The sequence below is a fragment of the Agelaius phoeniceus genome, chromosome 1 (genome assembly GCF_051311805.1).
Source record: "Agelaius phoeniceus isolate bAgePho1 chromosome 1, bAgePho1.hap1, whole genome shotgun sequence".
NCBI classification, from domain to species: domain Eukaryota; kingdom Metazoa; phylum Chordata; class Aves; order Passeriformes; family Icteridae; genus Agelaius; species Agelaius phoeniceus.
Genome location: NC_135265.1, coordinates 5,987,297 through 6,011,587, shown reverse-complemented (window position 1 = coordinate 6,011,587; position 24,291 = coordinate 5,987,297). Strand labels below are relative to the sequence as shown.

Sequence of the window (24,291 nt, the reverse complement as noted above, 5' to 3'; positions counted from 1 at the left end):
AACAGATGTGATCTGTGTGATGCTGACAGACCTGTTCACTCACTGCCCATGGCTGGGGTGGCATGGAACATGCTAATGGAGGGAAGAGCAGTGGCAGGTTTTAGATGTAGTTGGCTCTCTGGTCACAAAGATCTCAAGGTTCCCACTTCCAGCAGCAGGTAGCCTTGAGGACATCAGTGCTTTACACCCAAAATAACTTTTGCCTTGAAAACACAGGAGAATTCAGGTTTTGCCCAGAGCATGGCAGGCAGTAGTGTCACAAAGTGATACTTGGAGGTGTAGATTGTTTTATGTGTTCTGTACCAAAACCCTACAGAGCAAGCAAGACAGGGAATTTCAGGCTGTTCTTCCTGCAAACAGAGCACCTAAATAATTTGTATTAAATAAATGTTATTTCTTCACACTTTCCTCACGTGCAGTATCTTGATTCCTCCCCTCCTTTTATTTTACAGCCCAGCTTCAGCTGGTGACAGTGCTTTTTTCTCTTGTGCAGGATCCTGGCCCACCACCCCCTTCTCCCCTGGTTGGCCTAAAGCCCCTGCAGCTCTTGGAGATCAAGGCAAGGGGACGCTTTGGCTGCGTGTGGAAGGCTCAGCTGATGAACGACTATGTAGCAGTGAAAATCTTCCCTATTCAGGTGAGAGGGACACTGCATTAGGCTCTTACTTGCCAGGGGCTTCCCCACCAGTGCTGAGATGCTCTAAGTGCCTGGAGAGATTATGGTTTTTGAGACCATATCGAAGATGCATTTGGGCTCTTCTGCTGGGGGAAAAAGTTCAAGGACCCTTCCTTCCTACACTTCTCCCTGTGTTATCTCATTACCAAATGCTTCCTGTAGTAGTACTTGCTGCAAGAAGGGCAAAAACAAGCACATTCTGAAATCTACAGGCTCTGTTAACTTCCCTGCAAATGCCTGTGTTGTTTAAATCCAGCAGGGCAGGGTGCAGCTGCAGTGCCCAGAGTGCACACAAAGGGCCAGAGCCCTGGCTTTGTGTGTCCTGCCTGGGTGGGTTGTAAATCTGGATTCAAGCTAGTGAGCAGTTTACAGCCTCCAAAGGCAGAGCCCTGGTGCTGTGAGAGCTAATTGTGCTGCAGTGTTTCTGTCAGCTCCTGTCTTCTGCTCTAGGAAACCTTTGAACGCTCCTGACTTGATTCTCTAGGAATTGCAGATGAAAAGAGTAAAGCAATCAAAAGTCAAGTGAAACGAGAATTACAAAAATATCTTTGTGCTCCTCTGCTGTCTCCTTCATTACTTTTTCACCTCATATTTGTTGTCAAAGGAGATCTGCACATCTTCTGTCCAAGCCAGCTGTGACCTACTAGTAAATATTCAATAGAGCCTAGATTAGATTTTGCAATTGCAGCAATTACACTGCAAGGCTGATCCTGGGTGCTGTTTGCTCAGGCTTTCTTCTTGCAAGTATCCTTAGGAAATCTTGAAAAACATTATTTCTCAGTAAGGTTGAGTTTGGCTTCCTCTCCGCTCCCCACACATGTCCTTTAGGAACAGCTGAGGATAATTTTGGAGAGGGGAGATTGAGGACAGCAACTTGTCTTTCTTCTTTAGGGAAAACAGCCTTTTTTTGAAGGGATGCATCACATCCCAACACAGGAGCATGATTTTTAGAGTAGTGTGAGCAGCTCTGACTGCACTGAAGGAGCTGTTTGCTTTAAAGGGAAGCGTGATCTTTGATGGTGCCTTTCTCCCTGCTTCAGGATAAGCAATCTTGGCAGAGTGAGAGGGAGATTTTCAACACTCCTGGCATGAAGCATGAAAACCTTTTGCAATTTATCGCAGCAGAGAAAAGGGGGACAAACCTGGAGACAGAGCTCTGGCTGATCACAGCTTTCCATGACAAGGTAATGTATCATTGCATGTACATTTTGGGAAGGCAGAGAGGGAGGTGGTTGTGGTACAGCAGGATTATAATCCCTGTAATTCCCCCAGTGTGTTCCTGGTGGGCCATGATTCTGTGGTAGCAAAGTGTTCCTGCTCCCCTGCTTCAAATGCCCTTCCTTTAGTTTCAAGGCTTTCCTACACAAATAAAGGATTAATAAAAGTGGGATTTAGGAAGGGAGAGAGGCATAAAAGGCCACAGCTCACATCTGTAGTGGTCACCATCTCTTATTGTGCATAGATGAGCATCAAGGGAGATGGATTTCACAGATCCAGCTTGCCCCTTGCAGGTGGGCTCCATGTTTGCTTTTGAGGCTTGGGGCACATCTCCCCCTTCATGGATTGCTTTAGTTATAAACCATGGCTAACACTTAAAACAAACGTGCAAACCTGGGGTTGAGCCAGCGGTGTTATCCCCCAGTAAATCCAAGGTCTTCTTGAGTCAATCATTGCCACAACCAGCTGATGTGATTCTTCATCTTGCATGGAGGGCTTTCCCCTTGCTGAGATTGGATGAATTGCTGTGGTTAAAGATGATTTTTTCCCTTCCTTACCTCCCTCCCTCTCCCTGGCAGATGAGTAGACATCAGGAGGTCTGTGCTGTCAAGGGCTGAAAACTCATGGACAATTCTGATTTTCATTTTTTCTTTTTCCTTTCATTAGTGATTCCTCTCCCTCCCCCCATTAAATCAAGGCTCAGATTTTTCAAGCACTCTCTAAACCATTCTCTAAACTGATGAGTTGGCACATCTGTCACATAGAGGGGTCTGTGATTAAGAACTGACAATGTCCTGTTCTGCAGGGTTCTCTGACAGATTACCTGAAGGGCAACATTATCAGCTGGAATGAGCTCTGCCATGTTGCAGAAACAATGGCCCGTGGCTTGTCCTACCTTCATGAAGATGTCCCCTGGTGCAAAGGTGAAGGACACAAACCTGCCATAGCACACAGGTAAAGCCTCCTTTGTTGACGCTGTCTTTGAAATGATGCTGTTGAATGGAGGAGGAAGTTCTGCTTTTAGGAAGTAAAGGCTTTTTAACCCAGCAAATCCTGTGCTAAGACAAGAATTTTTTTTAACCACATATAAAATGCTGAGGGGCAAATAAGTGTCCTGCCTGTGGAATAGCACAGTTGGCAATGGTTGGTGTGAATGTCCAAAGAGTAGGGGTTTCCCTCTTCCATCAACTCTTCCCTTCTGGTGGAAAGGGAATTCTGCTGCTGCAGAACCACTCTTTGAAGGGACTTGGCTTGGTAAAGTCATTGCATTATGATCTGTGTATTTCTATGGCTGTGTCGCAGGCATCTTTTATGAAAAATCCTTTCCTTAGGATTTTCCCTCCTGAGAAGCCTCAGGAACAAAATGTAAACATTGATTATCTGCTGCTGTGGAATGTAACAGGTGGATCTGTGATTGGCCCATGTTGGTTGTTTCTAATTAATGGCCAATCACAGTCAGCTGGCTTGGACAGAGAGCCTGAGCCACAAGCCTTTGTTATCATTCCTTATTATTCTATTCTTAGCTAGCCTTCTGATGAAATCCTTTCTTCTATTCTTTTAGTATAGTTTTAATATAATATATATCATAAAATAATAAATCAAGCCTTCTGAAACATGGAGTCAAATCCTCTCTTACCTCATCCTGAGACCCCTGTGAACACCATCACAATGGCTGTATCCGGAGCTGGACCCTATTTTTCCCTGATTTAGACTGATAACTCCACTGTGTGTCTTCCCACAGAGCCTTTGATCATTAGGTAAAAAATGGAGAAACTGTGGAAAGGCAGGAAATGGCTCCTACTTTTCCCTGTAGTTTTATAAGGCCCAAATCGTGCCAGGGTGCTTATGAGAGACACCACAGCAGGGGCCACCCTGCCCCTGAGACCTCCTGGCACATGCTTCAACCCACCTGGGTGGCAGTGCAGAGGGGACAGCAGGAAAGCAGCTGGGTTAAACCATCCTCATGCTTCAGCCCTTCCCCAAAGTCCCACACTGCTTGCCCTAGATTAAAGCATCTCTCCAGAGTGGTTTGCTGTGGCAGGGCAGGATGGGGGAGATTTCCAGAAGGGATTTACAGGCTGTAATCCGTGGCCATACTCCCCCCACCACCCACTGCATTTCATCTAGGAGGGACTTAAACCCCACGTCCAGCTGCAGCAATTTGTACCTGATCTAGCAGGCCTGGCTTCATGTATGGCAAGATAATCCCCGTTTTTGCAAGGGTATCCCTGCCCCCAAAACACCCCACCTCCCCAAACCTGAAAGTTTTGGAGAGCTGGGGGCTTTTGAAAGAACCTGCAGCTGCCTTTGTGCTGCTCCTGGAGCTGACCCCTGTGTCCCTGACATTCGTCCCTGTAGAATAAAGGCAGTGGTTTATAGATGAAAATTCCTGAGGGTGGGGAACAGAGGAAGGCTATAGAAAGGCTTTAAAGCAACAGATCGTGCTCATTAGTGTCCCTGTCCATTTAGCTAGTGATAAAAGCTGTAGAATGCAGCATTTGTGTGAATTTAGCACATACCTAGTGGAGGAGGGGTTTCAGGACACAAGGGATTTCCCTCGGATTATCCTTTTAATTTTATTTTTGAAAGAAAACACTAAATGCATTTTAAATCTGGGGAGGGGGGCGTGGGGGGTGTTTTTGAATGGCTTCCCACAGTGCACATGGATGGAGATGCTGGGGTTGCCAGGTGGGACTCCCCAGTCACTGCTGGGCAGGGGTTCAGCCAACTCCTCTCTGGCGCCCGGCACTACAAGGAAGATTAAGGTTATGGAATCACTTGTTGGTGCAAAAGTGCCCCCACGTGGAAGCTGCAAATAAAGTCTCCAGCGTCTCAATCGAATTAACTCACCCATTACTCATAGTCTGCTTGTTCTGTATTCCCTAGTTTGAAGTGCTACATGAAAAAAAAAATATAAAATTCTTCTTTTCACGCCACTTTTCTTTGGCAGTGACCATTTTAGGATGGTCTAACGCATACGATGTTATGGGAAAGCTGCTTGGCACGGCTTGGATTAAGTTCTTCTCCCTGGCCTGGGTACATTTGCATTGCAGCTCAGACTTGTCAGTTCAAGGTGGTTTGTGAAAGGAAGTTAGGAAGGAAAGCATGGAAAAGTGGGGAAATGTATGGAAATGGGGGAAAAAAAATGGAATTGCAAAGGGAAATCCCTGCATCGTGTATCAAGATGTAGGAGTTAACTGTTGCATGCCTGAAGGGCACTGCAGGTGAGGAGCAGCAGCACATGCTGGTACAGTAATGCTGGTTTACATCTTGTTTCACCTTGGAACCAAATCTTTCAGGCAGATTGTCTGATAATTTCTGTGTGGTCCTCATCGAGCCACTGCTTTGCAAAAATCTCGTGCACAATCTGTACCATCCTGAGGGCATAATCCCCTAAAGCTGAACGAGCAAAGGCGTTTATCCATGTCATTAGATGATGGCTGTTTCCTAAGCCTGTGGGGAAACAGCCATGGCATGGAAGCAGGCAGTCTCTGGGATGCCAGATAGTGGGAAATGCAGTTCTTCTGTGTAATGGAGGGGTACCAATGTTTGGGAGGCTCTGCAAAGCTGCACTCAGTCCCTAGAGCTGATGGAGGCTGCTTCCTGCTGGGGTTCCCTGGCTGCACAGTGCCCTCCAACTTCACACCCACTTCCCTCATCTTAATCCTCAAGCCAGAAATGCCCATCACACTGTGTTCAGCTTAGAGAGGATAAATCCTCTCTTCTGATATTTTAAGCTCAGATTCAGGGGCTGGGTCATTTTTGCTTGCAGTGCTTTGAGCTGATGTTCTGGTATCTGAGGCTGCAGGGAGCAGCCCCTTCTCTATGGTCCAGCAGTTTCTCTCTTCACAAAGAATTTTGACAGGTCTCTCTAGTGCAGAACAATTGTATCTGCCCTCATTAATTATTTTGTGCAGGCCTGCAATGTCCTGCAATCAGCAGGGTCACTGACTGAATTGATGATAGGGAAGTTATAATGCTGAGCATACAGGACAATTGCCATCTGCTGTCTAAGGTCTGTAATTTAATTAGATTGCCAAACATTCCTTTTCAGATGAAAATGCAGGAAGCCCAGGGAACAGGGCTCGACTGGTTTGGCATCTCAGTGTGATCTTCCTCCACCCCCCACCCTTCCCAGCCCCTGCAGATTTACCTGAGCTGTCCTGAAATGATCCTGCTGCAGCACAGGACTGACACAAATGTCCCCTTCAAGCACAAAGCCACCATCTCTACTGCAAATTCTTACACCTGCATGTCAGCTGCCTGCTCTGACCCTGACAGGGTGTCTGTGTGGCCTCACCCCCTTCCCTGCTTGCTTTCCAACCCTCTGAATTCTCCAGAGAAGATCAATCCAGCAATTACAGCTGAAAGCTGATGGATGACTATGGCAAAAGTCTGTTGAAGCATGTAGTCAGTGTGGGGAGAGTCTCACCAGCATCTGCTGATTTCCAGAAAGATCTGATTTTGTAGATAGGAGCAAACATCCTTACCAGGATAAAGAGTAATGTACTCCCTTAACCTGCCTTGGTTTTGTTCTTGGGAATGAGAAGGGCCCAGAAGATTGGGGTCCAGAGCTGGTGCTTGGAGCAAGAAATGATGCCTTATATACATTATAAAGCATTATATACAGCTTGCTCTAATTAAAAGAGCCCCTTCAGACCAGGTTTTACTTTGAGATAATTCACTGTGGAGTCTGGCTGACTCTGTGCTGGTCAGCTCAGGGCTGCTTGGTTGTGTTTTGGGGACAAGGCCAGTGAGGAGCAGCCAAGTTTGCAGCACTGGCCATGCTGGGACTCTGGGGAAGAGAGGAAGAAAGGAGCTGATTTACTGGGAGCTGCTGAGCCTATAGACAATGTGTGTGCTGCAGCGTGATTTAGATACATGCCATGATAAACCTTTCCCTTACTTCTTGCCTTGTCCATAGGGACTTCAAGAGTAAAAATGTCTTGCTGAAGAATGACCTGACAGCTGTGCTAGCTGATTTTGGACTGGCCGTACGGTTTGAACCTGGAAAACCTCCAGGGGACACTCATGGACAGGTAATCATTACCTTTAACTTTTTTAAAAGTTGGCCTTACCATAGCTTCTCTGGAGTGGGGGATAGTTTGTGTAGATGCATTTAATTCTCTTTGAGATATGTATTTTTTTCATAAAAACTTGTGCTCAGACATAAATTCTGGGAGCTGCTTTAATCTGGGTAAGTGGGGAGGGTCCTCAAACTTTCTGATTGCTGTGCAGGTGAGGTCCCTCCAGCTCTGGGGTCAAGTGGCTTCCTCCTTCAGACACAAGGCTCACTGTCTCTTTATTGTTTTGGTATAAATACCCATAGAATCACAGAATGCCATGTTGGGAGGGACTCAAGGATCATCAAGGTCCAACCTTTCTGGACCAAAGCAAGGCAAGACAGCCCAGCTGAATCTTAGAAGTGTTTAGTTCTGGAGTCTGCTGCACACAGCACTTCTCTAGGTCATTACTTAAATAATAAAGCTCCGAAATATTAATACTGATACCACAAATCTAGTATTAATAGTCCTAAAATTATTGATTTAATTTTAAGAATTCAGCCAGGCTGGCTGCTTGGGTGACCTTTGGCCCAGCTGGCTGTGCACTGTGTAAACAATATATTACAATTTTATGGGTTCTTAATTTTCTGCCTTTGTGTTGCAGCAAGCAGCCCCTCATTCTGCTCCCATGCCAGGACAGCAAGGCCATCATCACCTCCTTGTGCCTCCAGTGCTTTCTGAATTCCCATCTCCAGTGTAGTCTCCCTTTTTTTTACCTTTATCTCAGAAGGAATGAACACTGTCTCCTTGGTTAGCCTTACTCAGCTTTCCTCATTTTTGTCACCCTTTTTTTGACTTTTCCAATATTTTGCACATCTTAACATATCCTGGCTTCACTCTGATCCCACTGCCTCAGCTAACAGTAAGAGGTGAGAATTTCCTTAAAGGAAATTATTAAAAGTGTTTCAGTTCTCAAGAAAGCTGCTGTTTTTCTTTGTTATCCTGTCTACTCTCCTACATTATAAGCTCTACTAAACATAACAATGGAGGCACTGTAATGCCTATTCCCTCAAAACAAGAACAGATCTCTTCCAAACCATGGCAAGCCAGGGTTCATGTTTTACTACTTCTGTGGATGCAGGAGACTTGTTTTATCGAGGGCTGTCAAAACAACACCTTTTCCTACCATTTCAGGATATATAATTTTTTCTCTTTTCCCTTTTTTTTTTTTGATTGTGTTTCTGTTTATTCAAGGGGTTGTGAGTTTGGAGTTTGGAGTTTTTTGTTGAGGGAGTTTTTTTGAGTGAAAGAGGACTGAACTTTTCAAGCCAGACTTGACCTCAGGGTGTTCTGTGTGTCTCCAAAGACAGCATTTTCTCATGCAGGGTGTTCTGCCAGAGCAACATGCAGCGGGATGCAGACCTGCAGTGTGCACTGAATGAGTATCACACATGTAGCCTTGCACTTTGGCTTCCTCCTTTATGTTGCTTATCTGGACTGGAGTGATCTTAATGAGAATCAGTGTCAGAAGAAACAGCTCCCCTTTGCTTGTTTTTCGAGCAAGGTGCACCTTTAGCAGCAGTGGCCTCCAGGCTAATGAAACCAGCTGTCACTCACCTCCACCCAGCAGAGGCTGAGGGGCCCAAATGCACTGTGGCTTGAGCTGTGTTTTTTCTCTCTAGGTGGGAACAAGGAGGTACATGGCTCCTGAAGTGCTGGAGGGAGCAATCAACTTCCAACGAGACGCCTTCCTGAGAATAGACATGTATGCAATGGGACTGGTGTTGTGGGAGCTAGTCTCCAGATGTAGAGCAGTTGATGGTAAGAATAAAGACTTATTCCCTAGGGAGGGTGCTGTTTCAATGTGGTTTAGTTGGCCAGAGAATGGATCTATTTCTGTTTAAAAAAAAAAAAAATCAATGGCATATTTTTATTAAAAGCAGCCAACCTGGTTTTTCCTTTGTTTTTTAACATAAGGTGTTAGTCTCTGTATATTATAACCTTTGTAAGTGCTCCAACCTCAAAGTACTTTTTAGTATGTTGCTTTAGCTTGCTGAAAATTCAGAAGGAGAAGGTGATCCCTACAGGATGGGTGTCCTTTACTCCTGAGCTTGCCCTGTGCTGCTCTCAGTGGCACTGGACATTTCTGCCTGTGACCAGGGCATGCCCTGGGCTCCTGAGAAGAGCCACACAGCCAGCTTGGCTGTCACCTGGCTTATGCAGGGCAGTGGGGTAGCCTGAATGGAAAGCTATAGCAGGAACACAGGGCTGGAAGGACCTTCCTGGGTCAGCAAGCCCATTTCCCTGCTATCAAAAGTCATTAGTTATTGATCTTTTGCTGATCAAGCCCTCTCTCAGCAGTGGGCTAGGTTTGTTGCTTCATTTACAGCTTTGGAGGATCTCACTTTCTCCTGAAGGATCTAAAAGTATGAACTTCATGGTGTCTCCTTTCTCCTTTTTTTAAATATTAAAATGATGCTGTGAAGTGTCCAATCAGCACATCTCTCCAATCAACACATCTGTCCTTTAGTGACCCTTGCCATGTCCAGGACAGGGAAGCAGTCACATCATTGTAGTACCTCCAAGGCTGCTTCCTCCAACTTTTTTCTTCTTGTGTAAATATGGGTGCTCTGAACTGAAAATCAAGTTCATAAAACAACAGCATCTCACCTAGACTTGAAGTGTTTTTGTTAACATTACAGTAGGACTGAGGAGTGTGATTATAATTAAAATGCCTTCCATGAGTGTGTGGTAATAGAATGTCTCATCTTCAGAAATGTTCAGTCTAAAGAGGTAAAATGCTGGAGGATCAGAGATCTGGGAGCACAGTAAGGTAAAACAGTGGTACACAAATCATTCATACAAGAATTGCCCTTCTCTGTTGAGGTGCCCCAAATATCCACTTCAAATTTTTCTATTATGTTTGTGATCTCCTGCCAGTCCAGGCAGCTGAGATACCCCAGGTGCCACACACAGCACCACTGAGTCAGAGGGAAGGCTTCCTTTGGGATGATGGGGAGTTACACTGAGCCTCATCTGCACTTCAGCTCAGAAGTGATGCTGTGTCAACAGCACATTTAGCTTGCAGATCACCAGTGCAGCTCTCCACAGCCTGGGTTCCTCTTGGAGGAAAAGCAAAGTCATAAATGACCCTGATTGGAGCAAGTGTTTCAGTTTGGTTTAGTGGCTGCCACTGAGTAAACAAGAATAATGATAACCCACTTAAGTGATTTCATTCTTTAGAGTAAACATTGTGCTGTTGGTGTTACAATTCATGAGCAGATGAAGTGGTCAACTCTTTTATTTTAGTCTGGAAAGACCCTTTTGAGGTATCTCTGCTCTAAAAAGAGGTAATTTTTTGCTACTGAGAAACCATAAGTGGTGCCATGGAGCACCCTGAGAAGCCCAACAGTTAAGCTGGGCTGTTTTTTCTGAGAGAGCATCTACACATTGCCAAAAGCCAAATGATGTTTCAATAAGCAGAAGTTGCTGCTATCATCCAGCATCTCCACTGATACTCATAACAGTTGTCTCATTCCCATGGCCCTGGGCAGTGTGCAGCCATAACTGGTATAAGTGAAGCATTCAGAAATCATTTTACACTTAGGAGCCACTACTTGGGACAAGTGCATCTGGCTCCAGTGTGTCAGGGCTGGCTCAAACCTATGAACAAACCAGATCACAAAGCAAGAAATTATGTGTTGTATATACTTGACCTTGTTAGTCAGTGCTAAAATGAAATCATGCTCATGCTGAAATCTTTCTCTAGGTTATTGTGTGTTGAATTGTTGTGTTAAAATGTGGGGAGGATGAGTTGATCTGCTCTTTATATTAAATAAATCACGGATTACCTGGCAAACTTCCTCAAGGAAAGGGTGAGATCTGGAGGCCTGGCTGAGGCTTTGGATTTGTAACTCAGTGAGGTGGAAAATGCACGGCCAGACAAGCAGCAGGGACAGCAGAAACCATTGTGCAGGAGGAATGTAAATCACATTTGTCTGCAGTGACATGTGAACGTCAGCCTTTGTTGCAGTGGGTTGAGGTTGCTCCAGAGCTGCAGCTCACTCATGCATGGGGACACTGTGGCTCTGCAGAGGCTGTTCCTGCCCTAACCTGATTCTCTGTGTGCACTGTAGGTCCAGTGGATGAATACATGCTGCCTTTTGAAGAAGAAATAGGTCAGCACCCATCCCTGGAGGACCTGCAAGAAGTGGTGGTTCACAAGAAGATGCGCCCCGTGTTCAAGGATCACTGGCTAAAACATCCCGTACGTCCCTCCTGGTTAACAGTGGAAAATATTTTCCTGTGTGATGGGAATGAGGGATTGGTTATGCATTCCCAGTGTTAGCCAGAGTCAGCTCTGGGGAATGAGGGGTTGCTCAACACCTTTGTGCTCCCTTTTCTTTTTATCTCTTGTTTTTAGAGACTAAACAAGCTGAATAATCAGCTAGTGCTGAATGTGGAGCGTGTGGTGCTTTAGCAGGGCTCCTTTAGTATGGTGAAAGAATGGAAAATAAAGTCCTTTCATTAAGAAAAAGAAAACCATCCATACCATTGGAGACAGACTCCTCATAAGCTAGATACCATGCAAGACTTGGAGCAGTTTATGGAGGAAAAATTAATTAGATGTGAAAACAAGCAGACAATGAAGCAAAATGCAGTGTGGGTTTCCCAGAGGTAGTTCATTTCAGGCTCACGTTTTTAATAAAAGAGTTGATTTTCCTTAGATCAGGAAGATAAGAGATGATGACATCTCACTGGGCTTCAGTAAGAAGTCAAATACCTCTATTTTGCCCAAACTGCTACAGATTTTGCTAGACTCAGGTGTACTAACTCATTTCCCAGAAGTTAGGGAGGGAGCTGTGGATTGTAAAAAAAAAGTGTTCCACTTCAAATGAGGGTTCAAATAAGAGCTGTGTTATTCAGGCACTGTTGAATTCAGGTTTTTTGGGGATATGGAGAGAAGTGATTGCAAACAAAGCAAATGGTTTCATAGTAACTGATACAGTGCTGCCAGCTCTCACAGTTTCATCATGGGAATCTTAATACTTCTTGTCTTTTAAAGCTTCAACTGCTGAATCTTGGGATTTATTTTGATATTAAAAAAAGCACTTTTGGGGCGGAATGCGACCAAGCCTTAGAAAGCAGATGCTTAAAAAGAACCATGAAAACACATATTTAAAGTAATTTTTGAAGCATATCTCATGGTAATTGGCATACTGTAGAAAAAATTCTTGTAGGGGTTTTTTAGAGCATTGGCTGTGTTGAGTGGATCTCTCCACCCACTGACAAGGTGGTGCCCATGATGCCTTAAAGATATAGAAATAAAACAACACACTTTAGAGACAATATTAGCATAGGAGGTAATATAAAAACTGGTCTTTGATTGGAGGCCTCCAGGGGCAGATGTGGAAAACTGCCCACCCCACATAGGGCAAATACAGCTTTTTAAGTTTAGTTGATTAGTATAATTAACAAGAATCTCCAATTAGAAACACAGGTGATGAGGTAATTCCCCCTCTTAGTCCAACCTCTTCTGGAGCCCCTCATTGGTAACAGCTGTACTCTGTTTATTGGAAAGTGGCCTGGGAGGGTAGCCTTGTGTTCCCAAGAAAACACAAGGTATGACAGGAGCCTTTGGAATGTGTTTTGTCTTTCTTCCTATCAGGGTAGGAAAAGTGCTGGAGCTAGCTAGGAGCTATAGAATTATACAGCAATAGTCTGCAGAACTATGAACATGGATGAAGGAAATACAAAAGCAAAAATCACTTTGGCATCCTGAAGGTTGTGAGTTTGATCCTCACACAGGGCACCACTAATGTTGATTTTTTTGTTTTTTTTCTTTTGTTAAGGTTGGGATTAAATTGTGAGATGGTATTTGTTATTTGGATTTAGATGTTTATTAGTTTTTATTTATATTATAGTTTTATCAGTTGTGAGTTTTATAGTATTTCACTAATATGGTAAAAATTTTACTAATAAGGTAAAAAATGGGGTTGTATTGCGTTTTTTATTAGGTTTTTTAAGGATAAACTGCTTAATTAAGAAATTATGCTTAAATTATTTTTATCTTTACCTTAATAACTAACTACTTGTGTTTTGTAATGTGGATTTTTTTAAATTTAATTTCACAATATTACTTAACCTTATGAAGAAGAAGGTGAAGAAGGTAAAGAAGAAAGACTAGTTTCTGTTTCGAAACTTCTATTTTGTTTTATACTATAAACAAACATCACTCTCTCCACCTATATCCCCAAAAACTTCTATTTTGCTTTGTATTATTATATTTTAAAGCTTTAAGCTTTTTATTACGTGATGTTACACATTTTTATTTAAACTATACACATATAATCTTAATTCTATAATTTAATTTTGGATGGTTTTTCTATAGCTGTAGGTTAAATGCAGTGTTTTATTAGGGGGTTAGCAGTTGTTAGTACAGAAAGTTTAAAATTTTCACTGACTAGGGTTCTAGCAGCCTCCCCCAGGGCAGGTGACATTGCTGAAGTACTAAAAGTACTAAAATCTCCCAGGAGGAGGTATTTTGCAATGCTGCTGGCCTTCCAATGGAATAACTATGATGCAAAAATCAATCTCGTAGTGGGTGAGGATTGAGGGAGGTGGTTACTGCAAACCAAGTGACATTTTTGGCCTCAACTCTATGCCATAAGCCTGCACAATGCCATTGTCAATCTGCTCAAACTATCTGCTTATGAATTCTGCATGATCCTCATGGTAGAGTTGAAAGCCTGATCTTTCACCTGTTAATATTTTCACATTCGTCCTTGAGTTTGACAAATTTTGTACTGTAAAGTTGACTTAAGTACAGTTTGATGTCAATTCTTGTGGAAAGAGCTTTCTGCATGTAACATTGCCACTGTCAATCTGTCCCAACTATCTGCTTATGAATTCTGCATGATGCTCATGATAGGGCAGGTGACATTGCTTATGAATTCTGCATGATTGTCACGATAGGGCAGGTGACATTGCTTATGAATTCTGCATGATTGTCACGATAGGGAAGGTGACATTGTTTATGAATTCTGCATGATTGTCACATAGGGAAGGTGACACTGCTTATGAATTCTGCATGATGCTCATGATAGGGCAGGTGACATTGCTTATGAATTCTGCGTGATGCTCACGATAGGGAAGTGACATTGCTTATGAATTCTGCATGATTGTCACAATAGGACAGGTGACATTGCTCATGAATTCTGCGTGATTGTCACGATAGGGAAGGTGACATTGCTCATGAATTCTGCGTGATTGTCACGATAGGGAAGGTGACATTGCTTATGAATTCTGCATGATTGTCACGATAGGGAAGGTGACATTGCTTATGAATTCTGCATGATTGTCACGATAGGGCAGGTGACATTGCTTATGAATTCTGCCTGATGCTCACGATAGGGAAGTGACATTGCTTACGAATTCTGCAAGATCCTCACGATAGGGCAGGTGACATTGCTTATGAATTCTACATGATCCTTACAATAGGGCAGGTGATGTTGTTTGTGAATTCTACATGATCCTCATGATAGGGCAGGTGGCATTGCTCATGAATTCTGCCTGATGCTCACGATAGGGCAGGTGACATTGCTTATGAATTCTACATGATCCTTACAATGGGGCAGGTGATGTTGTTTGTGAATTCTACATGATCCTCATGATAGGGCAGGTGATGTTGCTTATGAGTTCTACATGATCCTTACAACAGGGCAGGTGGCATTGCTCATGAATTCTGCATGATGCTCATGATAGGGCAGGTGACATTTCTTATGAATTCTGCGCGATGCTCATGGTAAGGCAGGTGACTGAAGGTGTTTTCTGGCCGTTGTGTCCGCAGGGCCTGGCGCAGCTCTGCGTGACCATCGAAGAGTGCTGGGACCACGACGCGGAGGCGCGGCTCTCGGCCGGCTGCGTCGAGGAGCGCATCGCGCAGATCCGCAAATCCGTCAACGGCACTACCTCGGACTGCCTCGTCTCCATCGTGACGTCCGTCACCAACGTGGACTTGCCACCCAAAGAGTCTAGTATCTGAGTGCTGGGTCCTGGTTCACTTTTGTCTTTCCAGACTCAGCGGATTTAAAAACAAACAAACAAACAAAAAAAAAAAAACAACAAGGAAAAGAGTTTAAAGAAAAAAAAAAGTACAAAAAAAACAAAATCACAAAAATTCAACAAACCCATGAATGCAGCTGCTATTTTATCTTGACTTTTTATTATTATTGTTATTATTATTATTATTATTTTTTTGGATTGGATCAATTTTACCAGCACATTGCTCTACTGTATTAAAAAAAATGGACATTTCAGCAAGCATTCAGGTGCCGACTAATGAATGCAGAAAAGGTGCAGGTACCTCAGAACCTCAACAAACTCACTTCAGTTGTTTTTATTTTATTCAGTTTTCTGGGTTTCTCTTTATCAGTTTGTCTTCTGAGCGGAGCATCTGTGACATAAGGAAAACCACCTACCACCTTCGAAAACGCAATGCTGCAAACTGTGGAGGAAACTTAAGACTGTTATGTAAAGAATACACCTTCCTCAAAAGCATTTTTTCCCCATGTTGGTTTTGGGTTCAGTTCCTTTTTTATTTTTTTAAATTTTTTTTTTTGGAAGTGAGCTTCAGAAAAAAACAGCAGATGTGTCTTTTACGGATGTAACGGGTGTCATTGTAACATGGGAAAAAAAAAGTAACTAGGCAGAGAATGTTAATTCTTGATGGTATAATTGAAGGGGGGAGCGTAGAATAGGGGTGGGGAGAGTGACGTTGGACTTGGCAGCATTTGGGGAAACATCATTTGCTATGGAGCTACTTCTCAGGTAACCATTAGAGGAGGGGAAGGACATTTCTGGGCAGAGTATTTACGGCTGCAGCGTGTGGAGAAAGCGGAGTTAAAGAGGCAGTGGTTGGAAGACAGGCACTTGTTTCTTCCTCCAGAGTCTGGGGTTGGGTGGTAAAAGAACAAAACAGGATTATAACATTTATTTTTCAATTCCAGGTAGTAGTAGGAAGGATGCTTTCAATGTCATCAGGACAAGGTGGGGAAGTGTGATTTCAGAAGCACTTTGCTAAAATACTGGAAGATGAGAAAATTTTTGCATCTCGTTTTTAAGTGTGAGTCAGCTGAGAGAATTTGGCCTTGGGTTGATTATCTTTCAGCCCAGGCTAATGGTGCAGATGGTGGAAAGAGGAAAAGGGTGAAAGCTGGTTATATAAATTTTTTTTCTTTATTAATTTGGGACTGGGGGAGTGAATGGTGGCAGCTGGCTCCTGTAGCATCTGAGAAGCCTTGAAAGCTGCCTGGCTGCAGGGAGCTGAGGCAGCTCAGCAGCAGCAGTGATTCCCACAGCACCTCTCCCACTGGTTTCTTTGACGCTGCTTTCTCCTTACTCTGTGATGAAACTCTTTTGTCTTAAAGTGGTGCATATTTGAAAATACCGTTACTCTTATTATGCCATAAACTCGCTCTAGTCAGTGAATGTTCCTAATGCTGCTGATTCAACATTGAAATATTTTTTTAATTTGCAAAACATGCAATGTTTAAAAAAAGAAAAAACTTAAAAAAAAAAAAACCAAACACAAAACATACACACACACGTTACGTGGCTTCCGAGGTTTAAACTGAAAAAAAATTAAAAACTTCATGACCACAGACCACCTCAAACCAGAAATACCTCAGAATTTTCTACTTGTATGAGTTTTATTATATATTTTGTTAGTTGTGTTGTCTTGTAGTAAGTATATTTTAATGTAAGTTGGCTTTTATGACAAGGGAGTTTTAAAAAAATTAAAAAAAGAAAAAAAGTTCCAAAATCTTTTAGGAAGTGCTACCATTTTTTTGTTGTTTTGTTTAATAAAGCACCATTGTAAATAACTGTATACAGTTGTGGAATAACTGCCTATATAAGGTACCTGGGCATTATTCACTCTTATTTGTGAAGGCTGTTTCCATTCTGTGTTGTTTTTTTTTTTTGGTTTTTTTTTTTTTGGTCTGTTTTAGTGAAAGGACAGTACATCTTTTTTTTTTTTTTCTTTTTCTTTTCTTTTTAATTTTTTTTCTTTTTTTTACTTTGAATATAACATGATTTTTTGTGTCTTGCTAGACTGACAAAGTTATGTCCATTGGATGGCCAGATCTTCTAAATTTTTCTTTGTGTTAAGCCAAAATGCAGTCCTAAACTAATCACCCTGTAATGGAAATGTAAAAAGTCTGTATTATATATAAATGAATTGGATTTCTCTCCACTGCCAAATTATCAGTGTGCACCCTTGCACAGATATAATTTATTAAGCAAAAGAAACTGCTAATTGGAGAAAGTATTAAAAGAAAAAAAATTGAAATATATTTCTTGAAAAGTATAGCTTTAAAACCTAGAGGTCACAAATGAGGACATGGTCCTTTATCTTGAAGAGACATTAAGAGAATTGCCTTAATTTGTCTATCTGAATAAAGTCTTAACCTATTCTTTCAAGTTACTGAATGTATATTGCATATTAGTATGTACACACATGTAACTGTGTTTCCGTGTGTAGGTTTGGAAGTTTCTGTTTCTTGATGTGCTTCTGTTGAGGAAACCTTGACAAAACCAGACAGAACGATACCATTTAGACCCAGCCAATGTCCCCGGTGGCCATTGGCACCTTTGGGCCTGATGCTGCAACATACCTATGCTTAGCATTGAGGGTGTAGGTAGCTCTTCTGGTGTCATGACATTAGGCACTCACTTAATGTTAAGTGTGGTTGTAAATGTTTGCAGGATCGGTATTTTTCATGTTTAATACATTTCTGCACTGAGATTTATATGAAAATGTGACTATGTCTTAGAAGTGAAGTGATGTAAGGGTTGGGGTGGAGCGTAGAGCAGTTAATGAGTGAATACTTGTTTTGAGGTGGGCTTGCTCCCTTTCCCCAGGGAATGGGAGCCAGTTCCTATTGCTGCAGAAAGAAAAAAAGCTGTACTGTCTTTTAACTGTTAATATCTGTTTGCTCTTCTGGATTTTTTCCTTCAGCATTACATATTATAGCTAAAACAGGCTCATTACAGCAGTTGCTTTTTTATCCTGATTTCTTTAAAAAGCTTTAAAGTATTTATTGAAAGTGCCATATTATTTTAATAGCCTATTAAACAGTGTCTGAAATCTTCTCTTTTGAGAAAGCATGAACACAAATTCTCACATGTAGCTTATCTTACTGCGGGGAACTGCACGACCCTGTACAAACCTTGACCGAATGTTGATTGTAAAGTATTACATCTTCCTGGTGCAATGGTTCCTTATAGATCATCTTGTCAGCAGGATTCAGAAACTGATTGGAAAAAGAATTTCCAAATTGGGTGTGTGCTGGATAACAAGTTTTATGTGTGTGTAGGTACGTGTGTCTTGCTATTGCAGCATAGAAGGAAATCCTGAACTTTTAATGTGTACCAATTTGGATAAAGCTGGTTTTTAAACTGGTATTTATTTATTTTATTAACAAAGACAAGCTCTGATGAACTCGTTGGTCTTTCAACAGTTGAGCTGTCAAGCAAGTAGTTTCCTCACCTCTAATCCATTTGAACTCTCATTGACAACATGATTTTGGTTCTGCTTGGTACTGCAGAGGCTTTTTCCAAGTCAGGAATTGGGCACATCCATAGGTGTAGCTGTCATAAGCAACTGCAGCTCTTATCCTTTCAACACTCCCTTGAATAAGATGGTGACAGCACCTCTTACGTTATTCCCAAGTGCTGAATGTCACTTCCCATTCAGACTTGGAGGAAGCAGGTCTTCAAAAATTTGGCTGCAGAATTTTATTGGTCGTCTCCCTCCCTCATATGGAAGTTCTTGGGTGAATATTACCACTAAATATCCTGAGTAAAAATTCTCCTTGCCTTTAGGAACCAGGATTCCCCATCTCTCTGGTGGAACTCCCTTTTAGGAATTTATTTCACTGGCTGGACTGGTTTCCTAGGTGCAGAAAATTTGACTTCACATTTTTAAACTGGAAATACCACAAGAACTAAAACTGGGGTGGTTTTTTGAGATGGTAGAGCTGTGACTTGCTGATGAAGTTGCATTAATTTGGAAGGCTGGAAGTTGTATATGGAAATATTGAAATACACATGCATTTCATAAGAATGGCTATAAACCAGCCTAACCATCAGTTAAGTAGTACCAGGCCTATTCATTATAATTAAGGATTTTAACCGGTTCTGATCATTAAGAAATCTCTATTTAAGACAAAAGTAACCCATTTTTTATTCTGCTGAAATTCTCCTGCAGAATATCTTTATGTGCCAGACAGTTACACCTATGGAAGTGCAGAGGTCTTGGTTTTGAAGAGAAGGTCTGTGAGTGCCCCCCAGTAACTCCCCTGTGTTTTCCTTGGGTCTCCTGACTCCCTGCTGTTCCCACTTGAAGTCAGTGGTTTCAGTGGAAGCAGACATTTCCAGGCTGGCTGGGTCTGGCCTGGCTGTTAGGAATCCTGATCCCCCTCAACATTGCAGCACTGAAACGTTTTATTCCTCTTGCACGACTTTCTAGGCAGAGTGTCAGAGCTTGCCCTGTTTTGCAGGGAAAAGGTCTGGTTTCACTTAGCATGGAAGGAACTCACTGCAGAGAAAGGTGCTGGGTGATAAGATGTGACAGTGCTGGTGTTGCAGTCCTCTTCAAGACACACTCCGCTTGGGAAGTTGCTAAGCAGGAAGTGTCCCACAAACTTTTGTCACTTTTACATTCAGGATATTGTTTGGTAACATTGTAAATAAAATAGACTATATAATAGAGGAAAATAAGGACATTTTGACTTTTTTACTTTTGGAAATATATATATATATTTTAGTTACATATACAAGCAAAAATTCTACATTGTGTGATAATTCTTTTATACCACAAATTATTTTTGTAATGTCTAATATGTTTCTGCAGGGAAAAGGGAGAAAGGTCTGTGTATGCACAGCAAATAAATAAAGAAATATATATATAATGTTTAAATTAAGTGTGCACTACATCAAAGTCTAGAGGATAGAAGAAGTGTAGCCTGAAAACAGGTTGAGGAGCAAGTTTGGATGTACTTGGACATGCTTTGAGGACAGCACTGAGTATATGTTTAGGTTATCTTGCATGTCACAACCCTCCTGCTAAAGATGCTTATTGCTTTTCTATGGCCATCTTCAGTTAACCCAGGAGGAGTTTTTTCACTGTTCATGCTAGTAGCCATGTGTGGGCAGTGTGTCTTTTGGCATATGCTGTGGTGCTGCAGTGAGTTGTGAAGTCAGGGTGTTAAAAATTTACCGAGGCCAAATAGCCGGGCTGATCTCGCTCGCTGCCGTATCCACTCATAGCAGCTGTGTCTGCTGCACTGACAATATGATCTGTAAGGAGCTGTTGCCAGTGGAATCCTGATAAAACCAGTTCCTAGAAATTCCTTCTCTCTGAAGTGACACAACTAATCAGGCTTCACCAGAACACACAGCTATGTGCTCTGCGTTCCCAAAATCAGATTTAATAGTCTGTGTTGGAGGCGCTAAAGAAAGGGACCACTGTCATGTCCAAAGTCCTACTAAGAGAAAGAGCTTCCCAAATCTGTGTAAGCAATCCAAGGTATTCTAAAAGTATTAAAGCAAAAAAAGGGGGGAGCCAGGGGGGTGTAACCTAATTTTCCATTGGACTTAAAATTCACTCTAGTCTTTTTAGTCCTCTCAGCCACGATAGCACAGTGTCCGTGGGTGAGAGGTACTGAATAAAGCTTTAAACCAAACAACACATGGCACTGCCTTGGAGCTGGTTTGACAGTGTGCCTTTTGCAATTAGTGCTCACTAATTCAAGCAGACTCCACAATTACTGAGTCCCTCAGCTGTGTTCTGGTGAAGTCCCAGCCCTGTGGAAACCATGAGGAGAGTTTCCATCCAACCCTGTGTGACCACGAGAGTGTGTGTGTGTGTGTGTTCCTGGAACACTTTCTAAGCACACCTGGTCCCTTATTTACACGGGACTTCCTTTTCCATGACTTGTTTTAGGGTGATGCTCAGTTCCCTGACTGAAGTAGTAGCCTATGGAATAAGCAGCAATGCTTTTTGTCAGGACACTTCCACAGAAAGAGATCATACTTGTGTTATGTCCATCCAGCTGTTCTGAAATGTAATGCTATTCTGTTGTGCCTTTATTTTTCCATGTAAAAGCAACTGCTGTAAGCTTTCTTTTTCTTTTACTAGTTTAATTTTTTTTTTAATCTCTGACTGGAAAAAACCACTTTTCATTGCCCAGCTGTCATTTCTGGATGCAGTCTGTGATCCAGGTATTTCAAGAACCAATTACCTCAAACCTCATGTTAAACAGTGTTGCTATCTGGATTCTCCTTGATACTACAATATTGTAACATACACAAACAGAAACCTTGCTCTATATGGGTGTTTATATATATGTATCATATACATATATACATGTATATATATATATGATATATATATGTAAATGGAAAGTGATCCCCAAGGACTGAAGGAAAAAAGCAAAACTTATTTTGTATTCCAACATTGAAACCAAAAGGGCTTTTCTGAAGCTCTATAATGGCATTGTGCTGGATATCTACAAAGAAAAAGTGTTTTCTGAAAAGTGCTTCCTTTATTAGCCTTTTATTTCAGTATTTTAATGGGGCAGGTGATGTGAATAAAACACCACTTCTGCATTTTTGGCCCATTTTGAAGCAGAAGCCTCTTAGTCTTTCCAGTTGTTAAAATAAACAAAAACTCAGTTTATAACATTCCAATAAGGTTGGTATTGCAAAACTCAAACATGTTCTAGGAAAATTCCATAGCTTCTGTTTTCGTGACAAGGAAGGCCATACTTCATTCAATTTTCCAGTGTTTTGAGAAACTGAAGTTTAACCAGTAACCATCCTAGTCAATTAAAAATCCTAATTCAGTAGTCAATGGCATCTCTGCATTGCCATGTCTGTTAAAACACCAAAATAAACTCCAAAATAAAAAACAATTGAAACCAAAAATCCAGCCATGATAGAGGAGGAGGAGATTGGAGCATCTCATAGCTTTGGAAAGTGGACTTAGCAACTTTGTGGATAACAAAAAATGTTGGCAAGACCTAGAACCTGTCTGGCCTTTTCCTTTTCCAAATACCTACTCCCAAGAACCAACTCATAAAATCAGACCTTCAACCACAGCAACTTCTTAATGGTACTTTGCTGAAGAGAATTATGTTCAGGCTATATTTTTGGGGGAAAAATAAAAGTGGGACCATTTTTAAAATGACCATTTTATTTTATGTGTTGCCCTCTAAGTCTTTTTTTTTAATGTATCCATGTAGTTGATACAACATTAGTCTGTATTTTACTTGGACAGCATAGTAGCTTTCCTGTAGCTTTCCAAATAGTAATAAATTTACCATTACTAGTAATTCATTTAATTATTGGTAATGAATGGATAGTAATTAATTTACTGTTACTAAAGGAAGAGAACATAATATTTCCCTATTTTTTTTCTTGACTGCCTAATGTTTCTATGGCTGTTGATGGTTGATGATTATTATCTCTGGTAAATCAAAGTACTAAAATCTCCCAGGAGGAGGTATTTTGCAATGCTGCTGGCCTTCCAATGGAATAACTATGATGCAAAAATCAATCTCGTAGTGGGTGAGGATTGAAGGAGGTGGTTACTGCAAACTAAGTAACATTTTTGGCCTCAATTCTATGCCATAAGCCTGCACAATGCCATTGTCAATCTGCTCAAACTATCTGCTTATGAATTCTGCATGATCCTCATGGTAGAGTTGAAAGCCTGATCTTTCACCTGTTAATATTTTCACATTCGTCCTTGAGTTTGACAAATTTTGTACTGTAAAGTTGACTTAAGTACAGTTTGATGTCAATTCTTGTGGAAAGAGCTTTCTGCATGTAACATTAGATGCATACAGTTAAACAACACAGCATAGTACAAAAACTCACAAGAAAATGTTTTGGCACCAGCAGGAAGAAATCTCACCCTAACCATTTGTCATTTTATAACCATCCTCTTGTAAGTTTTACCAGCTACTTCTAAATTTGTGCTTTATTTAAAGAAATAAAATAAAATCCTAAGACTTGTCTAGCGTAGTGGAATATGTGTATATCAGTTTTAGGATAAATAGCTAAGTCTTATTACGCTGTGTTACTTAACTTGTATATATAGAGTATACATAAGAGTTTGCAGTAACCTGTTTCTCCAGGATTTCCAGTTGGAATGGATTTAAACTCAAACTATGAGATTAAATGATTTAGAAGATTGCAGAATAGCCTGAGTGTAAATTACAGGAAGCTCTATCAGATGGTGAAATAATTTTTAAAGAGTCTTTTGGTCCTTGGCTCAAATTCACTAAGTACTGTTTGTATACCAAGATATGTGAAATGTAAATGTTGTAGGTTATATTTCACTCTTGTAGCTATAAAAATGTAGAACAGAGATAGCTTGTACTACTGAGTTAACAAAAGTTATACTAAAGTATCCTGTTAAAGAAAAAAGTATAGAGAGTTAAGCTCGTTGCTGTAACCCCTTTTGGATTGAAGTGTGCTGATTTTCATATATGTGCATTTTATATATATATATTCTGCAGAAGTATACATATATAAAATGTATGTATAAGATGGCCTAATGCAGACATCCATTGTATTGCAGTTATGAAATGAAGACATTTTGGAAAGAACATTGTATCATAGTTCATGAATTTGCAGTGGATCTTTGTTCCTTTTTACTGTGGTATTTTAGAAAGAGTCTCAAGTTTGAAATTAGATCTGCCAAGTTGGAGTTTTGCTGCTTCAGCTTTGCACTGGGTGTCTGAATAAACCAGTATGAATGTAGTATTTGCCCTGTGTGAAGCAGCTACACCCCAACAGATAGGAGGAAAAAAACCTAGAAAGAACTATTACAAGTTTATCTTTTTGTATATGAAAATAAACAGTAAATTACAAATAACTGTTTCCCTCGTTGGTGTGACATTAAAAATCATTGTTATTTGTCTTTGGCATCTAGCTGGAGAATTTTCTTCTTCATAGAGGAGTGTTTTTAGTATTTCAATGGCATTTCTGCTATCCAAAATCCCTAAAACGTCCCTGCAGAGGCATAGCTGAGGCCTGCACCTACTACCCACCACTTGCAAACAGTTCCAAAGAGAAGTTATCTCAAATTCACAGAACTATAGAATGGTTTGGGTTGGAAGAGACTTTAAAGATCATCCAGTTCCAACTACCCTGCTAGGGGACACCTTCCACTAGACCAGGTTGCTCCAAGCCCCATCCAACCTGGCCTTGAACATCTCCAGAGATGAGACATCCACAACATCTCTGTCCTATTTATTATTATTATTATTATTATTATTTAATTTCCCTTTTGAATGTATTACCTCTTGTAGCACTGTAGTG

General features: G+C 41.3%; 1 protein-coding gene across 2 annotated transcripts in view; it reads left to right on the top strand.

Annotated features, from left to right (window-relative positions):
* Positions 1–23,845, top strand: part of ACVR2B (activin A receptor type 2B) — a 113,347-nt gene extending 89,502 nt beyond the window's left edge. For both annotated transcript variants that reach the window (XM_077188437.1, XM_077188404.1), the window contains exons 6-12: positions 494–637; positions 1,717–1,860; positions 2,700–2,848; positions 6,819–6,933; positions 8,580–8,718; positions 11,034–11,164; positions 14,747–23,845. In XM_077188437.1, the coding sequence (XP_077044552.1) occupies positions 494–637; positions 1,717–1,860; positions 2,700–2,848; positions 6,819–6,933; positions 8,580–8,718; positions 11,034–11,164; positions 14,747–14,941 (1,017 nt within the window). In that variant the 3' untranslated portion in view covers positions 14,942–23,845. The remainder of the gene's footprint in view (positions 1–493; positions 638–1,716; positions 1,861–2,699; positions 2,849–6,818; positions 6,934–8,579; positions 8,719–11,033; positions 11,165–14,746) is intronic.
* Positions 23,846–24,291: the final 446 nt, after the last annotated feature.